The following is a 20234-nucleotide window of genomic DNA, read 5'->3' as shown; positions in this document are numbered from 1 at the left end:
GAACTGTGGAAATCTTCTTGAATATGAAAATGTCAGAGTCTACAAAGAAATACAATATATGATTTTCGCACACAATAAGATAATATTGATATGGAATGATAAATTGTTTAGATCTTCAATTAATATAGGAATGTGAATCGTCAAGATTGTACGCTGAGATGATTGAGATTTTCATTTGGAAGTTATATATCTTTTAGTATGATCTTTTGAGGGTGATGGCATCCACAATCAATATTATTTATAACACTTCCCTTAGATGTCCATCAATAGATAATGTACATCGTTAAAATTTTGCTAAGAAAAAATCTTAGTGAAGGAAAAAGAGTATACATATCTAAATAATATGTATTGATAGTTGCCTCATTAAAAAGCCTTACCAAAAAAATCCAGTGGAACAAAACCTTGGTGAAAGGAAAAAAAAATTGCAACACATATTTTACTCTCCCTGATAATAGGATCATTAAAAAAAAAAGAAAGTATCTTTGAGTATGCACATCCCGATATCATATATCAGTTTCTCAAAATAAGCAATGCATCAGTAAATAAATCTGTGAAATTATCACTTAAACGAATTCAATAAACATCAATTTCACCATTTTATTGAAGATCATGAGTGAAGAAGAATTTTGATTTTTTTTTTTTTTTTTTTTGAAAAAAGTATGTTTTATTCTGTCTTCTTTGATGTATCATCCTTTTAATTGAATTATGCATGCAACATTATTATCATGTAATATTGTCAATGCCTTAAAGTAGCTATATTTCCACTTGTAAATAAATAGTTTGTTTAAGATCTACCTTTCTGTTGATCAAATAAATATTATGCATCTGCATAACAAGTAAGTTGATTCCAAATTCATTCAAATAGTGCCTCGAAAGTATTGAAATATGTGCTTAATATTATTTCAGTTACTTGTATTGGAAAATAACTAAATCTTGCTAATAAATTACAGAAAATGTTGCATCCAGTTGTGTATCATTAATAAGATACATTAATGCCCCAATGACATTGAGATATAGAACTTCACGACCAAAAAGTTCTTCTTTGTTTTTATGGGGTCGAAATGAATCTTTATTTATATTGAACGATCTCATAACCATCGATCTACTCAATTGATGTGTTTTATTAATGTAAAATCACTTCAAAACTTTCTCTATAGAAATTGATTGATAAACAGATATTTTATTCGTCAAATGATCAATTTGCAAGGTTAGACAAAACTTTGTCTTTCCAACATCTTTTATAATATATTGCTTTTAATAACTCTTCAAGAGTTTCAGTGATATCATTGTATAAACTTATTATAACAAAATTAGATCCATATCATTTAATAAATGCATAATAATAAATTTAATAATTTTTATACATTTTATTTAGTAAATATTCACTAAGGCAATTATATGACATATACTCTGATTGTTTTACTTCATATAATCATCTCTAAAGCCTTAATTGAACGAATGTCCCTAGAATTTTTATGTGTTCCAGGCATTTTAAATCTTTAAGGAATTTTCATATAATTTCACACTCAAGTGGACCATATAAATAAGCTGTAATAATATCCATTAGACACATGTCAAAATTTTCATATACTGTCAGACTAATGAGATGTCAAAAGAAAATTGCATCTACTATAAGAGAATATGTTTCTATATAATCAATGTCAAGCCTTTGTGAAAAATCTTGTGTCATAATTCATGCTTTATATATCACGATTTCATTATTTTTCTCATTTTATTTTTGCACAAAAACTCATTTATACCTCCACTAGCTTTATACATTTAGATGTTTGGACTACAGGTCCAAAAACTTTAATTTTTCAAGTGAATTCAATTCTGTTTGAATTGCATCTGTTCATTTTGGCCAATTAAATTTTCATTTATATTTATCAATAAATTTATGTTCAAAATCCTTGTCTTAATACATTATTTCAATGATAACATAATATATAAAAATATTATCAATTACTATATATTTTCGGTTTCATCATTTTCCTATAATGGCATAACTAATTGAGATCTCTTCAATTTTATTATTTTAAGTTCCTGAACCTCTTCCAGGGTTTAATGAGAAGTTTTGTCTTCAGGATTTTTATGATCAATTGTCTCCATTTTATGACCATCTTAATCATTTGTTCCTTTCATTTTTCTAAGATTTTATCATTGGAATCGATTGGTCTTCCACGTTTTAAACGTGGTTTAACATCATTTGCACTGATAGATTGTCCTACTTGGACATCAATCCTAATTTAAGCATTTTCAATTAGAAAATGAGATTTAATAATTACTGTCAGGTTAGTAAAAACATCTGACAGTTAATTCATAATACTTTATAAATGCATTATCTTTTGAATTTCAGATTCATATTGCTTAGTACAAGGATCTAAATGAAATAATGGTAATGCATTCTGTTGTTCCATTGGCCTAAAATGAAGGTGTTGTCATTGTTGGCAACTTAAGTGGGCTTTGATATGGTACAACAACATACAAAAAGGTTCCGAGAGAAAGAATCCAATTCAAATAAAGAAAACTTAAGAATCCCGTTTTTGAGGGTCTCTGTCCAGTTTTGATCAACCTCTTCATCGGATGGTCATCCAGTGTCCGATTGAGCCGATTTTTGGAGGAGAGCTTCACGACTTCTTGATCTTAAAATTCAACGGTGGGATTGTTCATTGGAGATCTCTAAGTTAGTCCGATTTGTACATCAAAACACTCCTTGTTTAAGTCATATAGGAACTCTGAGTTTGATTCAAACTTTGAGTTTAATTAATCTATAAAAGGAGAGCAAACTCCAGCAGAAGATGGAGGACGTTTTGAGGAGCTTGGGAAGAGCGTGGAGGTCGAACCAGAAGATGTTGGTTGGCTTTGGAGATTTGAAACTTGGGAATAAGTTTTTCTTCATCTTCTTGAACTCCTCTCGTACACTTGCATTGTACTTTTTCATAACACTGCGTTTTTGAACAATAAGAAGTTGATGTTGAAAGAAGTCTTTTGTTTTGCTGAACAAGAAAGAAAGTGAAAGAGAAGGAAGAAGAAGCAGCAGAAGAAAATAAGGGAACATGGTTGTATGGTTTTTTTTTAAAGAGAGAAAACTGAAAAAGATTGAAAAGAGAAAAAAAAGAGTTGGAGAAAAAGAGAAACAAGTATTGTTACCATGCATCTTACACAAGTTGAGGTAACCCGTATTCACAAGTTATTGTCTATTATTTTCTAGGTTATGTTTAATGATGAAGAACCTAGATCATGAATGTAATTTGGGGAACTTGAATTATTGGTTTACATTGTGACCTAGCAAGTTGGAGCTTGTCTAGGGGGTTGGGGTTGGTGCCCTTGTCTGAATTGCATTTTAGACTATAGCAGGGATTGGTGTTCCTGGACTGTTGTAGCAGTCAAAATATCTAGGAGTGTATTGAGTAATATACGAAACCCTAGGTAGGGTATTACTCCGTGGATGTAGGCAATTTGGCCGAACCACTTAAACTCTGGTGAATTGCATTTTTTGTTTATTTTTCTTTGTTGCACATATTGGAGTGGCTTGATTGCAAAGTGGTGGTACACTGTTTGGTAGACCCAGCCACATTGTGGTGTGTGGTGGACGTGTCCTTGTGCAGTTGATAGCTACAAGAATGTTTTAATTAATCTTGTTTCGAGATTAAAGAAGCTTCACATTGAAGTGAATTTTTGAAGACACTTATTCACCCCCCTCTCAGTGTCAATCTGGGAATAACACATTCCAATCATTTTCTTTTTTCAATTGTTTATTCTCTCCCTCATGTGAAAAACTCATTCATCAAAAGATAATCAACAAGTTTTTCTTTATGATCTCCGATCATTCGCAAAATATTGAATTATAAAAGGAGATTCATATCCAATATATATTCTCAACTTTCTTTGGGGACTCATCTTTGTGCGTTGTGGTGGAGTAAGTGAAATATAAACCGCACATCTAAAAATTATAAGATAAGACATATTTGGCTCATAACCATAAGTCAATTATAATGAAGAGAATTTAAGATAACTTATTGGTCTGATGTATACAAGTAATATTCATATAAAATAGTATGTTCCCATGCCAACACAGGGGGTTTTGTTCTTATAAACAATGGTTTAACTATTAATTAGAGACATTTAGTAAATGATTTATCAAACCATTTTGGGTATAAACATGAGTAACAGACTACATATTCAACTATGATTTCAGTAATCATTTAGAACCTGAGATGTAAACTCACTAACATTATCAAGACAAATTATCTTTATTCCATAAATTTTTCTCTTAATTTAATTATTGAGCAAACAATTTCACAAATACCAAATTGCGTGTTAATAAAGATACATGTGACCATCTTATATATACATATAATAAAATTATATATTATCTGAATGATCCATATGATGAATAAATGGGCTCATATCTCATCCTTTATACATTCCAAAAATATAGGGAATCCAATCAAAAATTTAGTTAGTGATGATGTAATAATAAATTTTCTTTGAGAACAAGCAACATAAAAAAATTCAGCTGGTCATATAAATTTTCAATAATTTTTCATATCATATTTACCCTTAAAATTAAGAAGTTAAAATGATAATATTACGCTCATTTATATAAACTACATTGAATACCAATTGTATCATTAAAATCTTATATTTTAGAATCAATTTTGGATTTGAAAGAGTATTAGTCGTCTCCATTGAAAAATGTGATGAAGACCAGATCAAGAAACTTTGTGAATAAATTTCTTTAGATTTTGGTTCTTTGTCCCTAACGCCATCAAAATGTCCATAGTGGTAAAGAAGAACTATTTCGCAGTACAAGTTTAAGTTCTAGTCAAAGGCCATTGAGGGGCATACTATTGCCTCAATGGCATACTATGCCACTATTTAATATATATATATATATATATAGATGTCACACCATCAATAAATTAATGAAGTTTTAACAGTAGGAAGCAATAGTAATTATAGACAGAGTTAAATGTTGGATTAGTAATTTTAAAAAGTATATGGATAAAATAGTAATAAAATCAAAGTATGGCGGGTAGGGCAATAATAATTATTCCTAACATTAAACATAACAAAATTAAAAATAACAAAAAAAGTTAGGAATTACTATTTTTTTCTTATTACCAAATTAAAAAGTACGTATATAAATTTGAAAATGAATTTTCTTTTCTTTTCTCTCTTTCTTTTTTAACTAGAAAATAAGATTGTTTAATTAGGTTTAAGTTACCCTTAATTAATTTTACCAAAAAAAAAAAAGTTACCCTTAATTACCGAGGATAGTAATATAATTTAATATAAAGTATAAATAAGTAATATAAATCCATAAGGTTAACTGGGGTTTTTAAATAAATAAAATATATCATTTTATCATTTAATTAGAGGATTTTAATGGTGTGAAACAATGGTAATTACACGCAAAATTGAAAGTTGAACTAGTAATTTCAAAAAATATAAGGAATAAAGTAATAATTAAACTATAGTGCAGAAGCAATAGTAATTATTCCAATTATTTTTATTTTTAATTAAAAATAAATTCTTGTATTTATTTCTTTTAAATAAATAAAATATATAATGAGAATTGATACTGAAAACGCTCGAAATCGTCAATCTACGTATAGTCTTCCATCTTCCTTCTACTAGAAAAAAAGAATGAAACGAAAAATGAAAATCTGAGTCTTCATGATATGCTAAACAAATGGTTGAGTGCTATAAACATCTATGCTCCTACTAGACTTTTTAAGTCGTTCATCTTTAATTATTAAACCTGGTTTCTTATAAATAAAAAATTATGAATTTTTCTAATAAGATTTTATGACCGACATAATTACAGATTTACAGGTCCCATTTTAAAATGCTTTTGGATCCTTTTTTTATGAATTTTTTTAATATTATTTTGTGACCGACATAATAACAGGTCCCATTTTAAAATGCTTTTGGATCCCATGGCACACTAATGCCTTGGCAGTGCTTGGAAATGCTAATGACACCCTTATAAAAAAAATGGAAATGTTAATCATGAAATTATTTTCTTTTTAATTATTTATTTTGAAGTTTTTGTATTGTTTCCCACTTGCAAGTGACTTCAAAGATCATTCTTTTTTAATTATAAATGCTCCCCAAATGTATCTGAAAGTAAAATAGACTTCTAAAAGTAAGTCATCAACCCGTGCACAGTCTTTCCTATTACTAAAAAAATAAAATAAAAAATAAAGAAAGAAGGGGAAAAGAATCCAAGTCTTCATTGTATGCTAAACAAATGATGATGGAGTACTATAAACACCAATATTTCTAACATATAAAATTTTATGATTGATATAATAACAGGTTTCATTTTTAAAATCTTTTGCATTGGATTCACCTAAAAGAATTTAGTATTTTAAGGTTTCAGTGCTAATGCATAATATAGAGCAAACAATGCACTAAGATTCATCTCAATTACTCAGTTTCACCTTGTTTCATGTTAGTGAACATATTTTTGTAAAATTTATTTGTGAAATGAGTAGTTGAGATTTCGTCTGGACTCACGAGCTGTGACTTCACTCAAGAACGTCATAAGGTGATCTCAAGATCATTATAAATACCCTCCAAAGGTACCTTTGAAGCAGAAGCACAAGCCTATTGTTCTTTCTCTTCAGCTCCATAAGTCATCAATCAATGGAGTTGGAGGTTTCATGGTTGACACTTGCTGCAGCATGGCTCTCAGCACTAGCACTCATATTGGTCTCCAACCACTTCTACCACCGCCGGCTAAACCTACCACCTGGTCCAAAGCCATGGCCTATCATAGGCAACCTTAATCTCATTGGTTCACTCCCTCACCGCTCCATTCACAAGCTAGCCCTAAAGCATGGACCCATAATGCAACTCCAGTTTGGTTCATACCCAGTTGTGGTTGGCTCATCTGTGGAGATGGCAAAGCTTTTCCTCAAGACCCATGACCTCAACTTTGCTTCTCGACCCAAAATGGCTGCCGGAAAATACACAACCTACAACTATTCCGACATCACTTGGTCACCTTGCGGCCCTTACTGGCGTCAAGCCCGTAAGATGTGTGTGATGCAGCTCTTCACTGCAAAGCGTCTGGAATCTTACGAATACATCCGAGTGGAAGAAGTTCGAGCTCTCTTGAAGGGACTGTGCAAGTCATCTGGTACAACTGTGAACTTGAACGATCACCTTTATAATATGAGCTTGACTGTGATAAGCCGGATGGTGCTGGGAAAGAAATACTTAGACCATGTGGAGTCGGCGGCGATAGGGACGACGGATGACGGTGACGGCAGAGGAGTTCAAGAAGATGTTGGATGAGTTGTTCTTGTTAAATGGAGCAATGCATATAGGGGATTGGATTCCTTGGATCAGTTTCATGGACTTGCAGGGTTTTGTGAAGAGGATGAAGGTGTTGAGCAAGAAGTTTGATTGGTTTCTTGAGCATGTAATCGATGAGCACAACGAGAGAAGACAGAGAGAAGGTCCAGAAGGTTTTGTCCCTAAGGATATGGTTGATGTGCTCTTGCTGTTTGCTGACGATCCAAACCTTGATGTCAAGCTCGACCGAACTAGTGTCAAGGCCTTCACTCAGGTATTCTCCTTCCCACTGATTTCATTGACCCAGTACCCTGAGGTGCATGTGAGACCCAGTCAAGTTCGTTGATTTTGCTTGAAAGCAGCGCTGCTTCCAGCAGTCAAAGGCCAGATGTTCTTTAGAATTCTACGCAATCTACCCATTGAGTGAGTGTTCATTCAATGGTCACATGAGTTGTTGGATCCCAATTGAATTTGGACCATGAGCACTGTTGCTCCCAAATACATAGGGACGGTGTGGGTCTCACACTCATGTGACTGTGTAGATGGAGGAACAACTGGGTGGAGAAGATCTTCACTACTAACCATCCCATCTAGCACTCTTTCTCCATTGAGTTCTAACTGTCCGTGTTTTGCTAAAACCTGAATCACCTCAATGCTTCCCTCATGCTTTTTCACGACATATATTATGTGCAGTTTATGTAGAATCTGCTAGGAGTCCTACATCTGAATCATTTTATCATATAAATCAGATGTGGGCTCCCACTCAGAGTGATGAAAGAGAATCAGGGGTATTGATTAATTTTCCTTCACTTGTAGGACCTGATAGCAGGAGGCACTGAGAGCTCAACAGTGACAGTAGAATGGGCGATGGCAGAGCTCTTGAAAAACCCAGAGATCTTCAAAAAAGCTACGGAAGAGCTGGATAGGGTGATTGGGAGAGAGAGATGGGTGGAAGAGAAAGACATTCCCAACCTCCCATACATTGAAGCCATTGTGAAGGAGACCATGAGGATGCACCCAGTGGCACCAATGCTGACTCCTCGTGTAGCCAGAGAGGATTGTAGAGTCGCTGGCTACAATATTCTAGCAGGAACCAGAGTATTCATCAACACATGGACCATAGGAAGAGACCCTTCATTGTGGGAATCACCAGATGAATTCAAACCAGAGAGGTTTATAGGGAAAGCCATTGATGTAAAGGGCCAAGATTTTGAGCTATTGCCATTCGGGTCTGGTAGAAGGATCTGCCCAGGCTATAGCCTTGGGCTGAAGGTGATCCAGTCAAGTTTGGCCAATCTATTACACGGATTCGAGTGGCAATTGCCGGGCCAAATGAAACCTGAGGACTTGAGCATGGAAGAGATTTTTGGGCTATCAACACCAAGAAAGTATCCCCTCATAGCCGTGGTCGAGCCCCGACTTCCTGCTCAAGTCTACTATCAATGAGAGTGTTTACCTAAAAATCAATAATGTTCTTGAAACTATTTGTCTTTTCTGAAAATAGAAGTCATGATTCGACAAGTTCTGAAAACCATTGAAGACATAGGAAGTCACTCAGAGCTTTTTTAGTTGCGATTTGTTATCCCTATATGAAATATTGTGGATTTGAATTGAAGTGAAATCACCTCTTTTGGCTTGTCTCACGTAGCCCATCTTGAAAGTGTGCTCAAATAAAACCAACTCATCCTCAAAAGCATATCCTTCATCAAGCTCTATAGAGGGAACAGAAAAGGAAAAACACCAGATATGATATATGCAACAAATGCTTGTAATTTCTATCCCTAATTAAATGGGCTGGGCCTGGCTTGGCCTGATAAATGCCCCAATTTCAACTACTCTGGTGGGCTTCCATCTAGCCCTAATGAATATGGCCTGAGCTGGCTGGCCTGATAAATGCCCAAGTTAGCTTACTCTGTGGGCTTGAAAAAAACAGGAAATGACAATGATATTATGTTGCATGAATTAGTATATTTAACCATGCCTTATTGATGCAATCCTCTATGTTGTTTTCTCAATATGAAGTCTTATCTTTCTCCTCTTTTCAAGGTATTATTTCCCCTCCATTTACCTTAAGTTTTAGTGAATTTCATAGGCATTTTACAGGTAGAAGGAAATCTGTTTCCCAAAAAAAAAAATCAAAAAAGAAAGAAATTGAATGATTTCACAAAAATCCAAACAGAGCCTTAACCAGTGACTTTTAGGGAATTCGGATCAGCTTCCTATCAGGGGAGAACAATCTGCTCCCCTAGTGGTTTTGAACCACACATTAGGGGGTGGGGTTCACTAAGATTTACTTCTATTTTTTTTAATATTTACAAGTAGACTCCATCCTTTACCGTATAATTCAGAACCATCAAAGGAACACATTGTTCACCCTTGATAGAGAGGTGATCCAGTCTAACATATGAGTTTACCAACCGGCCACTTGTTCTTTTTGTGAAACTCCATGTGTGCTACCACACAAAAAATAACACCATCTGAATAGAGCTGTGTTTTCTTAGTTCACTTCAAATTAAGTTAGGAACATTACCCCGAGGGGTGGCTTAGTTAGCAAAAAACCAACGCTTCCACATAGGAGGTTATAGTTTAAATCCCATTGGGGCCAAGGGCTTCCTATACAAATTATATAAAGCTCCCCTGAGAATGTAGCCAAGGTGTGTAAACTGACCCAGATGAACCTCTGATAAAAAAAAAGTGTTACGAACAAAATTGGGATCCGCAATGTCAAAAACCAAAATCGTATGTTGACATCAATTAGGATAAAAAATAATAATCAAATGAGATTTTATCAATCCAATGGCTGACTGTTGAGAGTCAAAAGACAGACTCAGAACCAGTTGCCATTATGATCGATTTCTTGCGGGCGGACAAAGATTTTCTAGTTTGATTTTGAAGGGTTTTGTATTTCCAAGGCCTTACATTATCCTGGTTTGAATGGTTAAAGCACAGCAAGAATTTCTGCCATGAAATTTCGCGTTCCTGGTCTCCACTGTCTGCTACCAATTAACCTCCCATTAATGAACTAACTTCAGGTTTAAGTCACTTTCTCATTGAATTCATCAAACACTTTGGAGTTTTTTTGGGATGAGATCAGTCTGTGTCATGCAATTGTAAGATTTGGATCTGAATACTTTGAAACAATGCTTTGATGTGGGTTGATGTCAGCATCTAGTTTTCTAAATTAACTTTGTATACAACATGTTGTGTCATTTTGTGCCAACTATTCTGAACCGGTGGTTGAACCGATTGGTACTGGTTAAGCCAACACAGACAAGACAGTCTGAGGATTTGACCCCATGACACCATTTGAGGTACCATAGCTCGATCAACATGCGCGAGGACTATCACCGAGGCTTGCGGGCTTGACCCCAGACCTCACGAAGAAGGCATACTGAGACTAAGAATAGGCGGCTCAACCCTAGATCTCGGGAAGATGAGTGATCGAGAAACACCCATCACCCTTGGGAACCTCAAGGCCACACCTTATAAGAGATTCATTGAGTTTTCGCTACATCCTTCACGGCGATGCACCCAACGATTTATCATCTGCGTGTATTAGGCCCTATGATCATGTCAAGCTGCCAACACAAGACCTGTGCCAGGTGCTCACAGGCTAGAATAGTCAACTCTCATATTTGACATGTCAACCAACAAAGAGATTTACACCAGCTGGAGGATCCAACGACTCCAAAGGCTTAGGTTCTACTACAAATACTGCACAAATATTTTGGCTAAAAAGAAAAATACCACATAAATACAATATTTAATGGTAATGTTCATTTCTCCCATTGTGTCACATTAGTTATTCAACTCAACCATTCAAAACCCTATTCTCTAAGTGGTGTTGACTGTATTGTATTCAAATCTGATTTAATCTTCGGAGACAGCTACTCGACCATCAAAATTGAATTGCACTTGCTCTTGTTTCAGTGATTGAAGTTTTGAACCGATCTCTAGGGTTCGACCATAATTCCCTGAGGCAATACAACCATATATCTATTGTGTATAGATTGGTAAGAGTTTCTTGTCATCTGGAGGATTAGTTACTTTTATAATCAAGAAGGAAACAAGAATTTCCTGGAAACTTTGGCTTGCAAATGGCTGCCGTTTAGTGTCTTTATCATATTTCAACATAATATGTTTGACCATAGCTCACTATTAACAAATGTGGAATCATTTATGGAGAATCATGATTACCACAAAAAAAACCTATGAAGAATCATGAGGGTAGAAAACAAGGAGGGAAGAAAATGGAAGTCGTTTTGGAATCCCAAAATCAGAAAACTCATTCTACTAGATAAAGAAAGAGACATAAGAAAAATTGAGTCCCTCTGAGCTGAAAATCTCATGAGGTCAATAAAAACCTTAAAGGCATTTGGTGGGGATATTAGAAGACTAAAAGGGCATTTTTCTTTCCTTTATCCTAATAATAGATTTTATATATAATTTAAATATATCATCAAGAAGAATTGAATCTTGATCACTTCGCTAAGACACATTGGTCATTTATCAAAAGGCCAAAAAAGTAAATTTTCTTTTATATAAAAAATTGAAAAAAAAATTGTGATTGTCAAATTTCAAAAACAATTTACTTAATAAGAAATTTTTTAAAATGTTTTACTTAAATGGATCTTATATTTTAAAACAATTACTAAGTCCCAAATTTCGTGATAATTTTTTTCTGCCTGACTAATATTCGTGAGTTATCTAAATTAACATCAAGTCTTTTATATACAACTTGTGAGAAATGTTTACCAATGCCTTCAATCTCTTGGCAATTTTAGGGCCAATAACATCTTCTATTTTGTAGTTCCTAGTCATATCATTTATCAGTTTCATCATTTGGAATGAAATACTTGAGGATAATTTGAGTAGCTTATGAAAAAATCTTAGTTGAATAGGAAAAATTATCACAAATTTCAAATTTGATAATTATTTTTGAAAATAGAATCCACTTGAGTATAATTTTTTTTTAATATCTTATTAAGTAAATATTTTTTTTAAATATGCCATCTAGAAAATTTTCCCCAAAAAAATTTATTGAATCGAATTACTTGTGCTCTTTGACATCCAAACTGCAAAAGCATCAGATTGTCTCTCATGAAAAAAAAAAATTTGCAAAAACCAAGTTTCTCATGATCCATGAGGTACGAGAAAATAGATATTTTGGAATTTGGTGGAAAAGGAGCATGACTAAATAAAAGTATCTAGCATATCAAGAGTTATATGCCCCTACGAATAAATATATATATTTGACATAACCATGTGTCGGAGTCTAACAATATCTGATTAATGATAAACCCTAGAAATAAACTGAAGGGACAGAAAAAGAATCATAGTATCTCTTTTTTCTTTCCTTATAGAATTTCTTGAATAAACAGAAACCTTCAATGATAAAATGCAACAATCCAAAATCACTCAACATCTTAAAATAAATAAAATAAATAAAATAAAAAATAAAAAATTATTATTGTTGTTCCCCTTTATTATAGCTAATTACTCATTTATTCTTTATATTTTTTGAAATTATTAGTCTAATTTTATACTTTACATGTAATTATTGTTGCTATCACCATTAAACTCCATTAGTTAAGTGATGATGTGGCAATTGTTACTATTTAAAAATTACAAAATAACTCTAAGATTCTATTCAATTTATTTATATTAACTTATATTATTTTAATTAGTTCTACCACTAATACCCTTTTTTTTTAGTGTAATCATTAAACATGCAATTGTAACGGTTTCTTAACACTATTAGACCTAAGAGGGGCAACAGTAATTTTATAAAGAATAGGGTCCTTTTAATAACTATAGTACAAGAAGACAAAGTAATTATCAAAAAAAAAACACCTTGAGAAAAGAAATAAAAAGGAGAATATTCGTGACGGTTTTATATGCACTCATTGTATATATTTATATAGTGGGAGAGGGGGCGGGGGGAGAGATCTATGTACACTGATACATGCAGTGTTTGATGTTAAAAGAAAACACCAAAAAAAAAAAAAAAATGAAATGAAGAAAGAAAGAAGAACACTAAAGAATTTACTTAAAGAGTTCCTCCTTAGGTGTTCCTGGGACATGCCTTGGAGAATTCAAGCCATTGTTGAAATACTTATACAGTGAAGTCTCAGACTGTGCAGGAGATATTGCAGACTTATGCCGGTGTCCGGGACTTCGCCGACGCTTGTGGTGGTGACTCTTATCTTTCTCCGAGTCTTCATCCTCCTTTGATCCATCCATTTCACTTTCATTTTTCTTCTTCTCATGGTGATGGTCATCATCATCTTCTTCATCTAGCTTTGGTGTTTTGGTTCCATCTTTCTTGGTGGGTTCAGTTTTTGGTTTGTCCTTGACCGGAGACGGAGACACCGTGTACACGAACGTTCCGACTGGGATATCATTGAAGCTCTGGACTTGCTCCAAAACCTTGACCACCTCTCTCATGGTTGGTCTGGACTTGGGGTTATCCTTTAAGCATTGGTGAGCTAATTGGGCTGCTTTATGGGCCCCCTTTATGGAGTACTGCCCATCTAGCCTAGGATCCATTAGCCGATCCATCTTTCGTGGATCGTTGAGGTAAGGCCTGGCCCATTCAGTGAGGTTTTGTTCTCTAACAGGCCGGGCCTTGTCCATGGACCTTCTCCCTGTTAGTATCTCTAGCAAAACAACTCCAAAGCTGTACACGTCACTCATTGCCGTCAAATGACCTGAAAATAAAAAAATTAAAAATATATATATAAATAAATAAATAAATTCTTCATATGATAATGAAATATTTCTAAACAAATTAAAATTTTACAATAAAACAAATAGGGATTCTAGGCTAGAAATTGAGGGTAAATAGAAGATTAGAAATTGAAAGGAAAAAAATCCATCATTCATTTACCTGTCATCACATATTCCGGAGCTGCGTAACCTTGTGTACCCATAACTCGAGTGGAAACATGCGTGTTATCTCCTTCTGGACCGTCCTTTGCTAACCCAAAATCAGAGAGTTTTGCCGTGTAGTCCTACAACATTTTCAAGGATCTTTTGGGTCATACAAAACCTTTTGTCTCTCAAAATTAGGGTTTGTTTAAAAAAAAAATTCAAGGATCTTTGGGAAACCTTTGCCCAAAAGGGTTTGTTTAAAAAATCAAAAGTGGAAGAGAGATGAGGAAGAGGAGGAGATAGAGCTTCTTACAGAGTCCAGTAAAATGTTGGACGCTTTAAAATCACGGTATATCACAGATTTCTCTGCTTCATGGAGAAAGGCCAGGCCCTCAGCAGCTCCAAGAGCAATCTTCACTCTTGTTGCCCATGTCAGCAAACTAGCCGAAAATCCTGCAATTCCAACCACATTCTAAAGAGACAATACTACCAGAGATAAATCTGTATGTGTTTCTTTCTTCAAATCAAATACATGAAGGTTTTGCTAGGTTTATCTAGATAACTGCAACTTGATCACCAAAAATTGGTATATATATTAGGTGTTAGAGCACTGAAAAGCCATAATCATGGAGTTAGAGCTGTAACACAATTTCAGGGAAGTGAGGGTTTCACTCTTCCCACAAGACCAATGAGGCTTCCTCATCAGCATCCTCTTGTAATATTTAAGTGGTTATTGGGACATATATATTACTAAATTTGATCTGTATAGCTACCTCCACTCGATCTGAAATACATAATTAACTAAACTAATCACAAGTTGAATAGGTGTTTAGTAGACTTGTCAACCAAATGAATTTAATAAACTTTTCATTTTCTTTGAAATTGAGGTTAGCCCATGCAAGCTTACACGCATCTTCAGGTGTAATTTCTTACATATAATTTAAAGTTATAGAACAGGCCTCGCTTTGGTATTAGAGGATTCAAACTCTTGACTTCATATTATAAAATACCGGTCTTTTGCCGGTTAAACAATCCTCGAGGTTAAGAACCCTAAAAGGATTACACATGCACCAATAAAAGAGGAAGAAAAACTTGAATTTCGAAAAGAAATGAATTAAACATACTATTTCTGAAGAGTTGATTCTCTAAGCTCCCTCTAACCATATATTCATAGACCAAGAGCCTGTTCTCATCCTCGCAGCAATAACCAATCAACTTTACCAGATTGGGGTGCGTCAGTTGTCCCAGAAATATCACTTCCGTCTGCAAATCGAGTTGTTAATAATTTATAGAGATGATCAGTTCAGAACCAATTAAGCTACAATTTGAGAAAGGAATTAATGGTGTTTAACAAAGAACTCACCAGCCACTCCCTATGGCCTTGCAAACCATCCAAGTCCAAGAGCTTGACAGCCACGCGCATGGCCTTAAGACCAGGTATTAACTTCTCATCTATGTAACCTTTATGAACTGGACCAAACCCTCCTTCACCAAGAAAATTGCTCTGTGAGAAGTTCTGTGTGATGGTTCTTAACTCTGCAAGTGTGAACACATGAAGATTACTGGCAATGGCAGAATTAGAGATGTCGGGCAGCGGCGAGCCTGGACTGAAATCTACAGGCACACCCATCCTCTTCGTGAATGAAGGTGTTCTGTTTATGTTCTTCTTTTGCTCCTGACGGCTTCTGCCCTTGTAACAGTCTGTGAGCAATTGCGTCCATGATACCTGCCAAGCCATCTTGTTAACAAAAATTCTCTTCTGGGTTTCAACTTTGCTTTCTAAAAACTCTTTGAAGAATCAAAGAAGACTTGCAGAAAGGTGGTATATATATGTCGTAGTGGGAGTTGGTGAGGAAATGGGTTTTGTTTTGTCTTTTGTTTTGAAGAAGACTTCCAGAAGGGCTAGCTGATCGCCGACCACTTTCTATGCCAAAATTTGAGAGACAGAGAAAGATCAGAGAAGGCACCGAGAGAGAGAAAGAGGAAATATGGATTTTGAGGAGGTAGATAGCTGGGTTTGGTTTCCTTTCTTCTCTCTTAGGTCTCTTATTGATGTTTTTCTCTATCTTCTTCTTCTCTTGTCTCAGCATCGAAATCTTCGTGCTTCTGCCTATATATATAGATAAGATTTCTTACTTGATTCCAATTCAGCCCTTTAACTTCTTCAATATTCAAGGAGCCAATTTGAAAATTATATTTAGAAAAAAAAATCCTTTTCATCAAATATCTGAAAAAAAAAAATATGTATATATACAAATCAATGTGATAAAAGAAAGATACTTAGTAACATCAAGGCCTTTTTGACTTTCTAGGGTAACTAATCTTTTCATACTTTGTTTTTCCTTGAAAAGAAAGCTACATCTCATGTGGGTCATTCTTGATCAGAATTCTACTCAAAAACTTCGAAAAGAATTTCAAGGGAATGAACTGATTATTATTATTTTTTTTTTTAAATTACTTTTATAATTTATAGACCTTAGGGAGTCAATCTTCAATGTTTCTTTCTTTTTTTTTTTTTTTTTTTTTTTTTTTTTCTTTTCTTTTTAACCTATCAATCACATGATAATCTAGTGTAGGCTCTACCTAGAAAAATAGACTTCGGAGTTAATTAGTACAGCGTGTATGCAACAAAGCATGGTTCACCAAGAGATGATCAATTCAAGATAATTTTAAAATTTAATTTATAAGAGAAACTTGAATATTCTGATATTAATATTTTCTTAATCGAATTTTCATTCACTTATGGCATCAAAGAAGAATTCCAACACCATAATATCTAGTCTCATCATTTTTTATTTCTTTTATGCACAGTACATGAAACATTTCCGTCAAATGAATAACTGGATGTACAAGTAATTGATTAACCAATTAGCTAAGTTCAATTATAGAGCGAGAATCATGGTTGAAGAAAGAATTCATTCAGTTATATGAAAGCTAAATATTGCTTAATTTTATCTAATGTCTCAAGTAAAGACAAAGGAAAATAATTTTTAATTTTTGTAAAAATTTTAAAAGATGATTAAATATATGTAATCAACTTATAGTCAGATAACAAAGCACCCAAATCATAAGATTAGACATAAAAAAAGACAAGGAAAAAAAGAAAAGATGATCATAGATGTTAAATTCCTTAAAACCAACATACCTAACTATTTTATCTTAATTTGTTTCTTTTCTTAAATGTAAAACAGAAAGAAGCTAAGAGCAATGAGAACAACCTCTTAAGTAGTAGTTTTGCTTTGGAATTGGTACGAGTTTGTTCTACAACTCTTTTTCAAATGAAACTGTTTTCCTATATGGAATTGCAAAAGTCATCCTCTTTTAACTTGTTTTCCTCGTTTTGCTTTACATAAAAGTGTTTACACCTTAGCTTGGGTGTGCTTTCATTCTTTGTTGTTGAGTTCACATTAGTTGTCCACATACATATAAGCCTTGGAAGTGGTTGATGTGTTAGAAAGGAAAATCTAAGGGAACATATCCAGAGAGAAAATTAATTTACTAGCTTAGCATAGGTTTTCAACCCTTTTTCAGATCAACCAAACGTAGCCTTATTGCTTGCTTGACAAGAAGGAAAAAGGAAATTTCTTGTTTTCTAGCTCCACCTATTAAATGATGTTCCATCCCTGACTTTTAATAGGTGTTTGGATGGAATTGATAAGAAACTCAGTCAAAGAAGACCAAAGGTAGACTATAGCAACTGTTAATTATGAAACTCTTATATTCCAGCTAGCTAGCCCAAGCAAATTCTAAGTTCAGACAAGTCAAAGATTTGCATATCGATATAATTATACATATAACAAATTATTCAAGATAAAACCATTTTTGCCTATACCATAGAAATTAATCAAACGTCATTATTTATTCCATATTTTGAAATAACCAAGAAATATCAAATTTTGAATGACAGAGCTTATCTTCGTTTTGATTTTCCCTTCTGTTTAACACATATCTTACATTGACTCTTTCTTCTATATACACTTGATAATCACTAATCATGCATTTTAGTCTACTTTAGTCATGAATCATAGACAAGGGTGGAGCTGGGATTTAATAGTGGAGGGTCGAATAATAAAACCACATGGAAAGAGGGTTCTAGTGCTGTTATTCTACCTATATGGAAAAGGGTCAAAAGGACAAGCACTGGTATTTCACACATAGAAACGGAGCCTTTCCAAACAAATTTTAAAAAAAAAAATTCGGAAGGAAGTGGGGGGAGACGGAGCCACGGCCCCCCTTGGCCCTGGGGTAGCTCCGCCCTTGCTCATGGAGCTTAATCTCCTCTCTTCTTCTTCTCTCTTTGGGTTTATAAATTTGTTTGGGATTCTTATTTATCTCAAGTTTTAATATATTTAACCAATGTTTGAAGTATGGGTATCGATTATGGTACTAGCCAGTTGATTTCAAGAGACGAACCGTCTTGTATTGAGTATTACATCATATTGGATAATGTATTTTAGTGCAATCCAATCTAACATAAAGATGTATCAATATATATCGTATCGATTATATCTTATGCATATCAGTTATGTTGATGCAGTATCCGACTGAGCCCCTTTTAAGCCGAAGACTATGAGTCCTGCAAAAAGAGTTAGACGTGGGCCGGCTAGATTACCGGGCAACCGCCTCCGATGGCTAAGTCAGGTAGTGAACAATCTAAGGTCTCGTGCTAAGAGAACACAAGACAAGTTCAGGGGTAGGTCCCTCCTCTTATAGTGTTCATTTTACCTTTTATGTATATGGTAAGTCTACCCGACGGTGGCTGCCGTTTCTCCTGAGATCACGCCTTCCTATCGTCGATCTCGCTCAATCAGCAAAGAAGTTGATTTTCCTTATTGAGAATGGTTGCCATATTAGTCGAGTGTTCATTGCGCCTTGATCAAGCCAGTCGGCTCCTCTCCCAACTGAATATGGAGCCCCAACCGGGTATGACCAGATCGGGTAGGAAACTCGTATCATGAGAGAACTGACTGGATGTGGAGCCCCAGTCGGGTAGGAAACTTCCATATTAGTATCTTACATATATCTACTAGTATCGTATAGTATCTGGGGATACTTCTTAAACCTTGCATTTCCTTCTTTATTTTTCTTTTCTATTTCTTGGGTAGAGAGTCAAGTCTCCTTCAACGTAGAGATGGTGACTCCTTGAATGGTTAGTGTGATCATTAACTCTCTAATCTTATATTGTAGGCTGTCAAAAACATTTTTCTTCGATCCAAAATCGAAAGTTTAGATCATATGATTAAAATAATCTACCTTTTTACCGTGGTTTAAGGAAAAGTTTGGAGTTTTGATTTGCCTGTCAAAGATATTATTCTACTTTTGACTAATCAGATTTCTATCCACCGACCTTTAGTACTCTAATTACTGTTGGATTTGAGGTGGGCACTTGTCATGTAATTCACATCCATTATTAAGAGATTTGATGATATTATCGTTCTAAGCTCTCTAATCACATCTTAAACATTCTAGCTAATTGAAGAAATTGATACCTATGATCGAAGTTATGTGCTCTGTAACATAGGAGTACTTATCTACAAAAATAACGAAGAACATATGAAAATTAATAACGAAGAAAATATGAAAATTTTAGAATATTAACTTAGAATGAAACTTCTTACTGCAAACTTTTAATAATATGTTATTACGTGCAGCTTTTAATGCCTAAAGAACAAATAAACGGGTAGTAGGTGTTTGTTAAAAATGTACGATTTGTCCTTTTGATCTTGAATAATGAGTTAGTGAGAAAAAAAAAATGTTATAATGAACAACTTGCACATTACATGCAAGAAATGTTTTGTTAAAGAATAGAAATTTGATAAAATGGTCCGGATGGTGAGGGTTTATCTGAACCAACCTCACCCCGCTATAAGGAGGACAATTCAGCACGAAACAGGCAATTTTATGTACTGGGGATGGGATATGTTATGGACAACTCGGCACGAACGGCTAAACCGGAATGAACCTGCCGAGTCAGACCAAAGACATTAGAACTGATGTGAGCAAGATCTGCTGGCAAAGTCCAGGCAATGGCACTTCTCGGGGTGGACGAC

At 34.4% G+C, this 20234-nt stretch overlaps 2 protein-coding genes across 2 annotated transcripts; one reads left to right on the top strand and one right to left on the bottom strand.

Moving 5' to 3' along the window:
• Positions 1 to 6457: 6457 nt before the first annotated feature.
• Positions 6458 to 9040, top strand: LOC149011937 (trimethyltridecatetraene synthase-like). The gene is given in 3 exon segments (XM_089163113.1): positions 6458 to 7272; positions 7274 to 7585; positions 8128 to 9040. Coding segments are annotated over 3 exon segments (1557 nt in total). The 5' UTR covers positions 6458 to 6657; the 3' UTR covers positions 8758 to 9040.
• A 4165-nt stretch (positions 9041 to 13205) lies between these two features.
• LOC149011936 (serine/threonine-protein kinase RIPK-like) lies at positions 13206 to 16256 on the bottom strand. The gene is made up of 5 exons (XM_089160484.1): positions 15548 to 16256; positions 15309 to 15447; positions 14498 to 14637; positions 14201 to 14324; positions 13206 to 14021 (listed from the first exon to the last, which is right to left on the bottom strand). The coding sequence occupies exons 1-5, from the start codon at positions 15920 to 15922 to the stop codon at positions 13357 to 13359; spliced, it is 1443 nt and encodes a 480-aa protein (XP_089016610.1). The 5' UTR covers positions 15923 to 16256; the 3' UTR covers positions 13206 to 13356.
• Positions 16257 to 20234: the final 3978 nt, after the last annotated feature.

Source organism: Hakea prostrata, chromosome 7, assembly GCF_041222555.1.
Source record: "Hakea prostrata isolate BN-2017 chromosome 7, UWA_Hpros_2, whole genome shotgun sequence".
NCBI lineage: Eukaryota > Viridiplantae > Streptophyta > Magnoliopsida > Proteales > Proteaceae > Hakea > Hakea prostrata.
The sequence above is the reverse complement of the archived record's forward strand: the minus strand, read 5'-3'. Positions and strand labels throughout refer to the sequence as shown.

Excerpts from the sequence above, each read along its gene's own strand:
- LOC149011936 (XM_089160484.1), bottom strand. The coding sequence starts at position 15,922 with ATGGCTTGGCAGGTATCATGGACGCAATTGCTCACAGACTGTTACAAG. Across the intron at positions 14,638-15,308 it reads GAATCAACTCTTCAGAAATA|GATTTTCGGCTAGTTTGCTG; the intron begins GTATGTTTAATT and ends TTGGAATTGCAG. Across the intron at positions 14,022-14,200 it reads TCCGGAATATGTGATGACAG|GTCATTTGACGGCAATGAGT; the intron begins GTAAATGAATGA and ends TTTTATTTTCAG.